The 13,841-nt window shown below is 35.1% G+C and overlaps 1 protein-coding gene across 2 annotated transcripts; it reads left to right on the top strand.

The window, feature by feature from the left end:
* Positions 1-9,637: 9,637 nt before the first annotated feature.
* Positions 9,638-13,285, top strand: LOC109184981 (nucleosome assembly protein 1;2-like). Of its 2 annotated transcripts, none has more exons than XM_019334975.1 (11): positions 9,638-9,893; positions 10,007-10,050; positions 10,179-10,274; positions 10,973-11,065; positions 11,160-11,247; positions 11,325-11,386; positions 11,482-11,666; positions 11,753-11,930; positions 12,021-12,064; positions 12,585-12,745; positions 12,892-13,285. In XM_019334975.1, exons 1-11 carry the CDS (start codon positions 9,839-9,841, stop codon positions 12,894-12,896), a joined length of 1,011 nt encoding a protein of 336 aa, XP_019190520.1. In that variant the 5' UTR covers positions 9,638-9,838; the 3' UTR covers positions 12,897-13,285. The 2 variants fall into 2 exon arrangements, with proteins under 2 accessions (XP_019190520.1, XP_019190519.1); XM_019334974.1 differs by having other exon boundaries at positions 12,585-12,750; positions 12,894-13,285.
* Positions 13,286-13,841: the final 556 nt, after the last annotated feature.

Raw genomic sequence — 13,841 nt, 5'->3', positions numbered from 1 at the left:
AAAATGGGGTAGTTTAAAAAAATGTAACATCAAAGGAGGTATAGAAATGATGTATTTTAGGACAATAACACAAAGCCTTTCTGGAGGCGAGAGTACCCAATGAACACACATTTTATTGTCTTGGCATCAAATTTGTCTCGTCCTGGTGAGGAATCATGGACAAAGCAGGTACATCCAAAAACCCGTAATGGAAGCTTGTAGGGAGGTTCATGTGGGAGTAAAAGATTAAGAGAAATTTTCCCTTGCAAGACAGAAGAAGACATTCAATTTATAAGATAACAAGAATGAAGTATAGCATCCCCCCAAAATTTCTTAGGAACCTTGTAGTGAATGAGTAAAGTGCGGGTTGTGTCAACAAGATGACGAATTTTCCGTTCAGCAACACCGTTTTGTTGAGGGGTTTTAGCACAAGAAGATTCATGAGGTATTCCATGTGAGGAAAAGAAAGAAGTGAAAGAGTGTGAAAAATATTCTCTGGCATTATTACTGCGTAGGACTTTGAGAGAGACTCCAAATTGATTTTTGATTTCATCATAGAATTTTTGGAATACATCAAAAAGTTCAAAACGATTTTTCATTAGGAAGACCCAACTACACCGAGAAAAATCATCAATGAAGACAACAAAATATAAGAACCCCAAAGTGGTTGGAACACGACATGGTCCCCAAACATCGGAGTGAAATAAAGAAAAAGGTGCATTAGCCATCCTATTCACTCTACTAGGATATGAGGACCTCGAGTGCTTCCCAAGTTGACGTGACTCACATTCTATTTCTTTTAAATTGGACAAACTAGGAACAAATTGTCGTAATTTATTGATGTTTGGGTGCCCTAGACGACAATGGTTGAGGGGTGAAAGAGTAGCCATGCAAGCTGTGTTGGTATTGGTGGAACATAGAAGGTGGTAGAGTCCTCGTGATTCATGCCCCGTACCGATCGTCTCCCTCGTCTGTCGGTCTTGAATAACCATAGAATCATAAGAAAAGGTAACCAAACAATTAAGAGAATGAGTAAGCTGATGAATTGAAATCAAGTTGAAAGGACAACAGGGAATGTAAAGAACATGGTCTAAAGAAAAGGAATGGATAGTGACTTTTCCAATTCCTTTAGCTTTTCCCTTTGATCCATCACCAAAGGTAACAGATGGAGAGAATATGAGAAATCAATTTGGGAGAAAAAGGAGGGATTACCAAATATGTGATCGGTAGCTCCAGAGTTTAAGACCCAAACTTAGTTTGATTGTTAAGCAAGAGCAGTATGGGAGATGTCGGGAGAAATAGTTATCTTGGTAGCCTTTAATTGCAAGAATTCTGCATATTCAGCCCTTGAGATAACTTGTGTATTTGAGTCCTCAGTATTTGAATCCCAAGATTGAACTATGTTAGCCATAGATGGTTTTCCATGAAGTTTCGAGCAAGCTTCGTGAGTGTGCCCTTGTTTGTTGCAGAAATCGCAAAAAGGAGTAAAATTTCGGCCACCTCGACTGCTTCCTCAACCTCTTCCTCTATTGTGACCATGATGACTTTGAGTAGTAAAAGCAGAATGATCAATACTGGTTGATGATGATGTATTCCCTTTATAAATAGAGGAGACTTGTAGAAGTTTTTTGAACACTTCCTTTGTGTTCGGAACAACCCCATCACTGAGTATACTATTTCGGACTTACTCAAATTCTGGTTAAAGCTTGGCAAGTGTAAGAACAACAAAGAATTTGTCGCATTGAGTAAGTTGCTCTTCGGGTGATCCTCCAATAGGCATGAGTTTATTGAATTCAGCCATGAGTCCTGGGATTTTCCCTAGAAATTTTTCCATGGACATTTTTGACTTCTTGATATTTAATATCTCACTTACAATGAAGTAAAAGCGAGAGATGTCATTCATATAAAGAGATTGAGCTTGTTTCGACACTGAAAACAGTTTTTGAAAGGTCTAAACATGGGGATTAAATCAGGAGCAAGGGACTGCCATAATAAATTACATAGTTGGGCATCAACTCTCTCCCAGATATTCCTTTTAAGCTGAATTTCTTCTGCTGTGGTAGTGAGGTGATCAACCACTCCTTGACCCATAAACCATAGTTCCACTGTTGATGCCCAATCTTGATAATTTTGGGAGCCAATAAGTTTTTCACTAGTGATAGTTAAACTCCTAGAAAGATTTCAAACATGGACTTTAGGTTAAACTGGGAGAAGAGTATTCTGAACACTGTTAATAACTTCATCTGCCATAGTGATTAGAAAAAAAGTGAAAAACTCAGGGTAGGGTCGCAGCAAGGAGTTAAGACGATTTGGAAATTTTGGCCGGAAAAAGTTGCCGGAGCTGCAGTCACGCGCCGGTGCGTGGCGTTGGAAGGCAGCAAGGGTGGCAGCGCGTGGCGGATACCAGATCGTCTCGAGAGGTTTGCTGCACCAGATCGTCTTGAGAGCTAAACACAAAGGGTTTTCTTGAAGGGGATGGACAGATGAACAATGTTCATTAGTAGGAAACTGAAGAAATTGGAGTAATTTTCAGGCCCCAAAAAAGTGACTCCGACACCATGTTGAAAGACTTAAGGAACTACCATGTTGAAAGACTTAAGAAATGAAAGTACTCTCTTATTTCTGACATGATTACTTGGAACATCAGATTACAACAATATATAGGCTAAAGAAAGAGCATAGGGAAGAGTCATAATAAATGAAACAATCTGCCCAAGACAACTCCTCCTCTCCTCAAGGAGACACAGCCTTAATGAGGCATAGGATAGGAGACAACCTTAATGAAGCGTAGGAGAGGCTGCTCAAGGAGATATTTCCAACACACACACAAACAACCTATTTGAGGTTTGGGAAAATGGAGTAAACAGAGCTAAGAAAATGAGTAGGTAGAGAGTGCAATAGAAGAAGAGGAGAAAGAGCTTACCATGGTCGGAATTGTAAGCTAAGAAGTGAATATGACTTCTTCAGGAATAGAGAGTGGCGTAGAGAAGGGAATAAAGATGAACAAATGGGTACAATACCTATTTATAGTGTCACTAAATCCTAGGGAACTTGATCTTAGGTTGGGTTGTAGAGAGCATAACAAGGCAAATTATATCGTGCAGCAAGGCGCACAATGCATTGTGCGCTTGACCCAAAACGACATCGTTTCTATAAGTTGTGGGAGTTGACGAGACGGACACCGTTCCGTCCGTCCAATCCCGTTACAATTTTATTTTTTTGTGTTTGTGTATTATGTTAAGAGTTTATGTGTATTATGTTAAGAGTTTATGTGTATTATGTTAAGGGTTCATGTGCATTATGTGTAAAAGTTTATGTGTATTATGTTAAGAGTTTATGTGTATTATGTTTAGAGTTTATGTGTATTATGTATTATGTTAGATTATGTGTATTATGTTAGGAGTTTATGTGTAATTTACCATACAATTCTGTATATACCGAAACATGGATTTTTTTTGGACGCACAATGCATTGCGCGCCCTGGTGCACGATATAACGATTGGCATAACAAAGCATGGGCTGGATCATATTTTAGGAAGAGAAAATATGAATGATTATGCTGTGCAACCGTGTGCACCATGCAGATTCATAATTTTTATATTGTAGATTCATAATTTCTATACTGTAGATTCATAAACTCTATACTATAGATTCATAATTTCTAAACTGTAGATTCATAATTTCTAAACCGTAGATTCATAATTTAAATATAGTAGATTCATAATTTTTATACAGTAGATTCATAATTTCTATACTGCAGATTCATAATATCTGTACTGTAGATTCATAATTTCTGTAGTGTAGATTCATCATTTCTAAACTGTATAGTTATCAAATTATTACAGAGTTCAAAAATTGGGAATATGAACATAAAAAATTATGAACATATATTTATAAAATTATGAATCTACACTATAGATTTTATGAATCTACAGTATAGAAATTATGAATCTACAATATAGAAATTATGAATCTAGACCCGTGTGCACCATGCATGGTGCACACGGTTGCCAGCATAATTTGTCGGAAAATATCGCAAATTATGCTGTGGAAACGTGTTCACCATGTGCATGGTGAACACAAGGGTAGATCCATAATTTCTATGCTGTAGATTCATAGTTTTGTTTTTCATTTGTTGTTAACGACGTTTCTCTCTTTGCAATCGCATTATTTCGTCTTCGCAATACATATATTATGAATCTATAGTACAGAAATTATGAATCTACAGTATAGAAATAAAGAATCTACAATATAGAAATTTAGAATCTACAGTATAGAAATTATGAATCTATAGTATAGATGTTATGAATCTACAATATAGAAATTATGAATCTACAGCTTAGAAATTATGGATCTATCCCGTGTTCACCATGCGCATGGTGAACACGGTTCAACAGCATAAGTATTGGGAAAATATTGATTGGGCTTGAGTGAATAAATTTCGGGCTCATGGTAAATCAAGCTTTAAAAATTAAATGTTAAGGCTTGGGTTTTGAGATTTGCTAATTAATAAAACAAATGGTTGCGCCAATAATGATATACTATTCTTTCCAACTTTCACCTCTATGATCAATTGAGCTGCACATACAAGTATAATGATATACTATTATGATTATAGATATGTTATAAAATAATTTCATCTAGGTTTTCAAATAAGAATTTAATTTAAAAATATTAATGCTAAGATATTTGGGGTTAGCAAAGTAGTTTTATTTTGATGTTTGAAGTAAAATAATTTATTTTGATATCATGAGTACTAAAATAATTACGATTATCAAAATAATTTTTGTATTAATGGATATTTTTATGAAAATAATATAGTTTGAACAAACGCGGTATTACAACGTCAGTTCGAGACACTTGATCATTTGTATTCATGTTGTTAATAAACACATTTTTTAAAAATTTTCATTCAGTTTGAGCTGTTGATCTAGACTAAATCAACGACTCAAATCTCACCCCATTTTTAACCTAGGAGAAGCTTCGCACGTGAACCATCATATATATATATATATATATATATATATATATATATATATATATATATATATATATATATATATATATATAGGGAAGGGATCGGGTGCATTTGTGGCTTCCCGTTCGGTTGTGCGGTAGATTAATGTGCGTGGGTTATATACTTAATGTGCGTGAGTCGCGTGCTTAATGTGCCTGAGATTTGTGCTTAATGTGCGTGAGTATGTAATGTTAATGTGCGTGAGTTTTGTACTTAATGTGCCTGAGTATTGTGTTTAATGTGCGTGAAGTTTGTGCTTAATGTGCGTGACTTGAGTTCAGAATTACGAGCTCAGAAGGAAGCAGAACAGAAAGAAAATGTGAGTGAAGCTTTTCTGATTGTGTGTGAATGGATGGATATATGTAAACACACATATGGCTGATTTTATGTTAAAAACAAGACAAAATCCATTCCTCCACCACTTCGAAACAAAAAACAAGAAGAAAATGCAGCAGTGGATGCGCATAATTTTCGCAGCAGTGGATGAAGAACACACTCACGCACATTAAGCACACAACTCACGCACCTTAGGCACAAGACTCACACCTTAAGTACAAAACTCACGCACATTAACATTACACACACGCACATTAAGTACAAATTTCAGGTACATTAAGCACAATACTCACGCACATTGAATACAAACCTCACGCACATTAATCAACCGCACAACCGCACGGGAAGCATTCAACCGCACGAGAACATTACAATATATATATATATATATATATATATATATATATATATATATATATATATATATATATATATATGAATTTTATTTAAAAGATCTCAGTTAGTGATTTTTAGTTATACACTAATTTTATTTTTACAAAAAGAAAACAAGCAAAATAATATTAAGTTGAAAAAAAATAAGAATGTGTTGGATACATGTAGTAACTTGCACTCTGGTTCACGATATAACTATTGGGTTACATGATTAACCAAATCTGTATTTTTTATATTTTAATTTTTTTTAATGTGATGTCCGTGACATGTTTGCACCTAATGCACCTCACTAATCATGATGTATTGATATAGGTTCAGTACAAACCGGCCACTTTAGTCAAACCAAATCAATTATTGTTAAAACTAGTATTTTCAGTTTTGGTTATGAAAGGAATCAAATTTTATGATTCTATAATTGAAGTTACCCTCTCTAAGTTTTTAAATATATCAGTTAAACTAAATTAAAATTGAAAATATCTGTTAGAGATATTAGGTCTTGCATATCATTATATCAACTGTGTATGCAAAAATGTCATTAAGAAAGTTGTTATGAATGGGTCCAACCAAGGTGAAACCATAAATTCTGTATGTAGCAATAGTCATAAAAGAACTTTTCCTAAATAGGATACGACTGAAACTCGACACCATGTATATATGTGTGCAGGGACGGAGCAAGAAAATTATTTGAGTGGGGAGCGAAGTTTAAATGACGATAAAAATGTCAATTACAAAATATCAAATAATCATAATAAGGTTAAAATAGAAAATACATTATAAATTACAATATAATGTTTTTGATAGATTACACAATAAAAAAAACGCTAGTCTATAGGCAATGTTGAAAAAATCGCTAGGCGCCAGCTGGGGACTGCCTAGGGCGCGCCTAGAGCGCCTAGGCGGCCGCCTAGAAAGCCGATCGCCTAGCGCGTAGGCGCGATTTTTGCAACACTGTCTATAGGAACACATTCATTTTAATAAGCAATACCACCGATATTTTTTTCTTAACTGGAACAACAAAATGTTAGAGGAAGTTAAAGCTAGTCTATAGGAACACATTTAGAATAGATAAATTAAACAAAATAGAAAATGTAAGCCACATATAGGCTTAACATACACACCCCCACTAGATTGAGGATCCGTCGGACACTCCAATCTTGGACCAAAACTGAAGACACAGGTGACGACTAAGCGGCTTGGTAAGAAGATCAGCTAGCTGTTCAGAAGAGGGAATATGTTGTACAACCATCATACCATTAGTAACCAAATCTCGAACAAAAAAGTAGTCCAATGCCATATGTTTCATTCGTGAATGAAACACTGAATTTTTACAAGCATATGTGGCATTGACGTTGTCCCGGAACACCACCGGAGGCTTTTCCAGACACAACTTCAGTTCTTGTAACAAATTCTTAATCTAGAGAACCTCCGTTGCTGCATTTGCCAAAGTACGGTATTCAGCTTCCGTAGACGAATGAGAGACAGACTTCTAACGTGAGGACTTTCAAGAGATAAGATTATTGCCCAGATACACCAAGTATGCGATAGTAGAACAACCAGCAGTAGTGCAACCTCTCCAATCAAAATCAGTATACATACCCAACGACAACAATTGACCGGCCTGAAGGAACAGACCATGACAAATTGTACCTTTGAGATAGCGAAGAAGCCGTTTAGCAGCCTGTGAGTGACGACACTCCGAAGGTGCATGCATGTCAAATATAGAAAATATCAGCCACATATAGGCTTAACAATTTATTTATTTATTTATTGAAATACTAATGATTCTTTACAAGATAATATATGTTTTATATTTTCGCAAATATTTTCAGCTCAAAAAATCTAAACTCGACCACCGGGGTTCTAACTTATGACCGTCCATTTAGAATGATAACCGAGATACCATCACATCACATGATAGTTAGCACCACATGTATAAATATTAGTACAATAAAAATTAAAGAATATCAATAACATTTAAATTTTGAGTAAAAATTAAATAGAAACCAAACCAAATATAAAGCGGTTGTCAACATCACACTACCCCACCTCAATGTACATGCCTCATGAAGACCTACTTAGCGTGGATTGGGGTCCGAATATCACAAAATCCTCCCTACATTACTATCTTCATATATCAATTAAGCTTTTTTTTTTTTTTGAATGCTACTAGCTCTATAACACAAAGAGCTAATAACGCCTCCACTAAGGCTCGAACTCACAACCTTCCAAATGGAAGTCCAACCTGGGTACCATTGGACCACATAGTCCTGGTCATATATCAATTAAGCTACTCTAATGTTTTATAGTAAAGAGTTTTCATTTGGAAACGTATATAACTTATTTTCCAATACATGGGACAACAACGTTTGCTTTTCAAGATTTTTAGAGAATATTTGACATTTATTTTTTTTAATAATATAATGTTTAAGTACATAACTAAATGTGTAATATATTTCTTTTATTTTTTGGTGATGAAAGAAATCCACAATTACTATTTAACAATGTGCACTAGATAAATCTCGTTTTGTGACCTTATTCAAGAAATGATCACAAGAAAATATGTAACATAGTGGGTAAGTCATACACTTATACCACTAAGTTAAAAAAAATTAAATTGTAACATAGTGGTTTTAGACATAAAATTTCAAAAGCAATATTATGCACCTCTATGAAAATCACTCTTTGTTAATCAGTATTTGTCAAATTAGTTTGATATTTAAAATAGAAAAAAAAAATCATACAAAAAAGTATCACATCATATCATATAATGATAAAAACACAATGTGCTCCTGAGACTTACCGTAGTTGGTTCATCACCTGACTTAAATGTCATGACAGGAGGTGACAGTGTAGGTATGAGAAAATTGTCCAAGGATGTTGAAAGGTCTGGATTGAATTCATTATGCACAATTTACCTTCACAGTGATTCTAAAGACAGAGTCCTAAGGACTTAAGATTAGTACGACGAAATTGTGATCATCTAAATTAAAAAAAAAAAAAAAAAAAAAAAAAAAAAAAAAAAAAAAAAAAAACACTCTGTGTGTGCGCTAATTATAGGGTTGCGTAACATATTACAAATTGTATTTGTCGAGGAATTCAAAATCGTACACCCTACCTCCATACGAGTGTTTGGCGTGCACTGTTCACTAATTAACAACTTCACCACATGAAACACGTTTTTCCTTCTAATTAAATATTGAAATAAGGGTCAAATAGGCCATCGAACTGCACACAATAATACAATTAGGCCACTGAACTTAAAAGACCAACAATTAGGTCCCTAAACTAATTAATTTCAAATAATTTTTTCAATTTGAAGGTTTCCAACAGATCATCCTCCCAAATTAATTATTTAAAAAAATAATAAATTTAAAAAATTAATTATTTTTAAATTTAGAAAAAAAAAAACAGGACCCCGCCGGAGACGACCGTCTCCGGCCGGTTTCTTCGTCTCCGGGCGTGGAGATGAAGAAACCGGCCGGAGACGGTAGAGTCCTTTTTTAAAAAAAAAATTAAAAATGATTAATTTTTAAAATTTATTTTTAAAAAATAATTAATTTAGAAGGATGACCTGTTGACATGTTGGAAACCTTCAAATGGGAAGAATTGTTTGAAATTGATTAGTTTAGGGACCCAATTGTTGGTTTTTTAAGTCCAGTGACCTAATTAAATTAAAACACATTTTTAAAGATAAATACTTAATCATCACTATGCTTTTCAAAACAACTAAAATTTTATCCACAATGTACCATACACAAATCAACTAAAGAGAAAAACATCTCAAATCCATAAATTTAAAAAAACAAAAAAAAAAAAAAACAAAAAAAAAACAATGATGAATGATCCTGCTGACTTTCTGATAAAGTCAGCTTTTGGTTTGACTGGGACTTCCCCTCAGGGAAAAGGTGTCGCCTTCTCCAGAATCCCTTTAAAAGGCTCCAACAAATCAACAATTTCTCTATTTGCTTCCTGTCATTAAGATTCTTTATTACTGTTCTTCAATTTTCTATTTTAGCATCCTCTTTATAGTTTATATACTTTGGATTACTATCGCTAGAAAAAACTGTCTGGGAATTGCTCTTGATCCGAGTATATCCCAAAATCCACAGCGCAATGAGTGATCAAAAGGATCAGCCTCAAGCTTCTGATCTCCCTGCTGCTGCTGCGGGTATGATTTTACTCTTCTCCTCTCTCTCTCTCTCTCTGTACCATACTGTCTTTTTGGTGATTTAATTGGTAATATTGAATGTTCTTTTCTTGGTTTTTAATGGATGCTTTTAGCGCTTAGTGCTGAGGATCGTGCAGATCTTGTAAACGCCATCAAGGTGATGAGTTCTTTGCTAATCTTTACACTTTTAGCTTTTACATTAACATAAATATGAATTAAGGATCAAAGGGTGGTTTGGAGTTATTTAAGCTTTGGGTTTGTGGAATTTTTCAATTTCTGTTGCAGAATAAGCTTCAGGAGTTGTCAATGGGCCATTCTGATTTTCTGGAATCTCTTCCCCCCAAAGCTAGGAAACGTGTGGATTTCCTAAGGGAGATTCAGGTTCAAAATAAACTTCATTTCTTGTTCATTACTGTTATTTATTTTGACCCCGATCGCTTTGTTGTTTTACATATTGGTTTTGTGTTGTTATATGCTCTCAGTTTATGCAATTGTAAACTCACAATTTAGTTTTTAATGGATTTCATTGCCCCTTTTGATAAAGTTTAACTCAAATACCATATAATATTTGCTCTCTGGCAAAGAAAACCAGTATGCATATTGTATAAACTATATTATTTTAGTTTGGTAGTTGTATAAGATTTCTTTGATGAGGATCTTGATGATTTGGAGGGTACGTATTATTTTGAATCACCTCTGCCAAAGAATGTTTCAGTTATTGAAAAAGAAGCGTGGGATAATTATAGATCACGAATAAGTTGGAATAAATTCCCTGTTGTATAGACTATGTGCCTTTGTAAGCATTAATTCCTTAGGAATAGATAAGGTACTGGATAACCTGGGGGGGTGTGGTTGAGTGAAAGAGATTCATCCATCCTTAACCAAAGGTCAAGGGTTCGATCATTGGCTTTGGGTATGGAGCAGCCTTAAATCTCCAGGCCAATTGTCCCACCCAATAGAGGTGCCTACAATCCAACGAGGGGATTAGTCACTGTGTCCGACGGTGGAAACCCTAGGCTATGCCTGCTACCATTCATTTTCACTTTGATCCGAAGTCTGGTTTTTTATTTATCTGACAGAGCGAACATGACGAGCTCGAGGCGAAGTTTTTTGAAGAGAGAGCGGTGTTAGAAGCAAAGTTCCAGAAGCTTTATGAGCCACTGTATACCAAGGTAGTCCTATGCTTCCTTGCTAAAATAAATCTTTGAATTTCCATTTCAAGTTCAGATGTTTCAGAGTTTTATTATTTTCTTTTGCCATTTCCAGCGTTACGAGATTGTGAATGGTGTGAGTCACATTGAAGGAGTCTCGGATGAGAGTTCAATGGACCAAAAATTAGAACGAACTGTTGAAGGTACTCCTTAAAGCCCGATCTATTTTTATCTTTTGTGAAGGCTTTTCGATTACTCTAACAAATACTTTTTGATCCAGAAAAAGGTATTCCCCATTTCTGGCTCACAGCAATGAAGAATAATCAAACACTTTCTAGAGAGGTAACTTCAATATAAGAGTTTTATTCTGGATTCTCTAATGTAGCTGTACTATGGATTGATTAGTGATATGTTTTTTTTTTTTTTTTTTTTTTCAGATTACTGAGAATGATGAAGGTGCCCTCCATTATCTTAAAGATATTAAGTGCAGTAGACTTGATGGTGAAAAGGGTTTTAAGCTTGAGTTCTTCTTCGACCCAAATCCCTATTTTAGCAACAATGTGCTGACTAAAACATATCGCATGATTAGCGAGGAGGAACATATCCTAGAGGAAGCAATAGGGTACATGTACTGCTAAAGTTGTTCAGCCCTGAAAATGCTTTGGCTTTTTAATTCTCCCTTATGTCGTTTTCCTGGTTACCTTTTAGGACTGAGATTCAGTGGCTTCCTGGGAAAAACTTGACGCGGAAGATTTTAAAGAAGAAACCAAAGAAAGGATCCAAGGAAACCAAGCCAATCACAAAAGTTGAGGACTGTGAAAGCTTCTTTCTCTTTTTTGATCCACCTCAACTACCAGAAGATGAAGAGGCAATTGAAGAGGAAACGGTAAGTTTCTTGGATAGAATGCCACTTCAGTATCCGAGAATTACTGCCCAAATTTTAATACTCTGCTGATTCTGTGTCACTTTTCTGTAGGCTGAACTGCTTCAGTGTCAGATAGAGCAAGATTATGAGATCGGGTAAGTCAAGTATGCATATTTGTGGTACACACCATTCCCGGGAGGTGTGGTTTAGTGGAAGGGACTCATCCATCCTAAACCAAAGGTCAATGGTTCGATCCTTGGCTTTGGGTATGTAGCAGCCTTAAATCTCCAGGCCAGCTGCCCGCCCAAAAGAGGTGCCTAGAATTCAGCGAGGGGATTAGTAACTGTGTCCGACGGTGGAAACCCTGGGTATACCCAAAAAAAAAAAAAAAAGAACTTTCCAGTATAAGTATTACATTTCTATCTTGACCCTACCGTCTCACGGATAAGGACTTATCCGTAAGACAGTCTCAAAGGAGAGTCACTCTTATATCATATTATCATTAGTCTATTTTGCTTTGCCTGCTGAATCTGTGAAGTGCTTTTCTAAACTATATTATCATTATTAATTTTTTTTTTGTTTCAGAAATCTTATTATTGATTTAGCCACTAGGATCTAGTTATTGCTTCTAGTTCAACAAATCTTCTCATTATTTTCTGATAATTTGTCTTGCAGGTCAACCATCCGAGAAAAAATCATTCCTCACGCTGTGTCATGGTTTACTGGAGAGGCTGTTCCAGATGATGAAGATGACGAAGCTAACGAGGATGATGAGGAAGCGGAAGACATAGAAGATGATATGAACAAGAATGAAGAACGTGAAAAGAAAACTGATAATAAGGTATATATATTTATATTACTACTTGTCAATCATCTTTACCACTATTAGTAAAATGTATTCTAAGTCACAGGTTCTATTCTTTTCCCTTGCTTTCTTGCTTCTTAGATGCTAAAATGCTAACTTTTTACTACACCGTCTTTCAGTGATTCCTGAGGGGTAAAAAGACAAGCCAGTGGACAGTAGCGTTGTGAGTAGCCTAAAGTCGAGATCAAAATGTGCTTCTGAAGATTGTATTTGTGTCACAGAGTGTTTTATCATTATAATTTGTTCATTATTTATTATTTGATATCATTGTTCTTTTCTTCATCTCGAAGTAAAAGGGGCATGATCTGCAGCAGTTTGAATACACAGATAAGTTTTTCCGCCAACCGGTGAAAGTCTCTCCTGAGGGTTTGCAGTATTTGTTTGATCAGCATATCATGTTAGTTCCATGGAAAAACAGTGTTGAACAAAATCCTTATACATCATTTCATGTTTTGCATGTCATTTGAAGTGGCATATTTATTCCGGAGTAATATTTCAAATTTCAAGTAAAGTGTTGAGTTTAGTTTTTGCCATTAACTTGTGACCCCCCCCCCCCCCCCCAAAAAAAAAGAACTGAAAAATCTTAGTATGCAATGGGTATTTTGGTAAATATACCTTCCCCTTCCCCTTTAAGGTTGGTAGCTTGCTGCCTTGCTCCCTTGCTCCCTTGCTTGAAGATACATTGACATTTAGGCCCTCCTTGGTAAACATAGTTAGTCTATCAATTAATTTTAGCTTATTTGACCACTATTAGATGTTTGACTTGACTAAACAATCAATGATCCTGTTTAGTAAAATAGTTAGTTTATAGGTCAATTTTGGCTTTTTTGATCACTATTAGGTGTTTGATTTGCTTTAAAAATTAATATAAGTATTTGGTTAATTAGCTTTTTGTATTCCAAAATGCTAAATTAAAAAAGGTACTCAAAACAACTTTTTCAATTAGCTTTTTGAGAAAAGAAATTCTACTAAATAGTTATTAGCTAACAGCTAATTTACTAAACATCTTTCTACAATCAGCTAATGTTATCAATTAGTTATACCCCTAATAAACCCAATCAGCTAAC

Source organism: Ipomoea nil, unplaced genomic scaffold (assembly GCF_001879475.1).
Source record: "Ipomoea nil cultivar Tokyo-kokei standard unplaced genomic scaffold, Asagao_1.1 scaffold1303, whole genome shotgun sequence".
Classification (NCBI taxonomy): Eukaryota; Viridiplantae; Streptophyta; class Magnoliopsida; order Solanales; family Convolvulaceae; genus Ipomoea; species Ipomoea nil.
The sequence above is the reverse complement of the archived record's forward strand: the minus strand, read 5'-3'. Positions and strand labels throughout refer to the sequence as shown.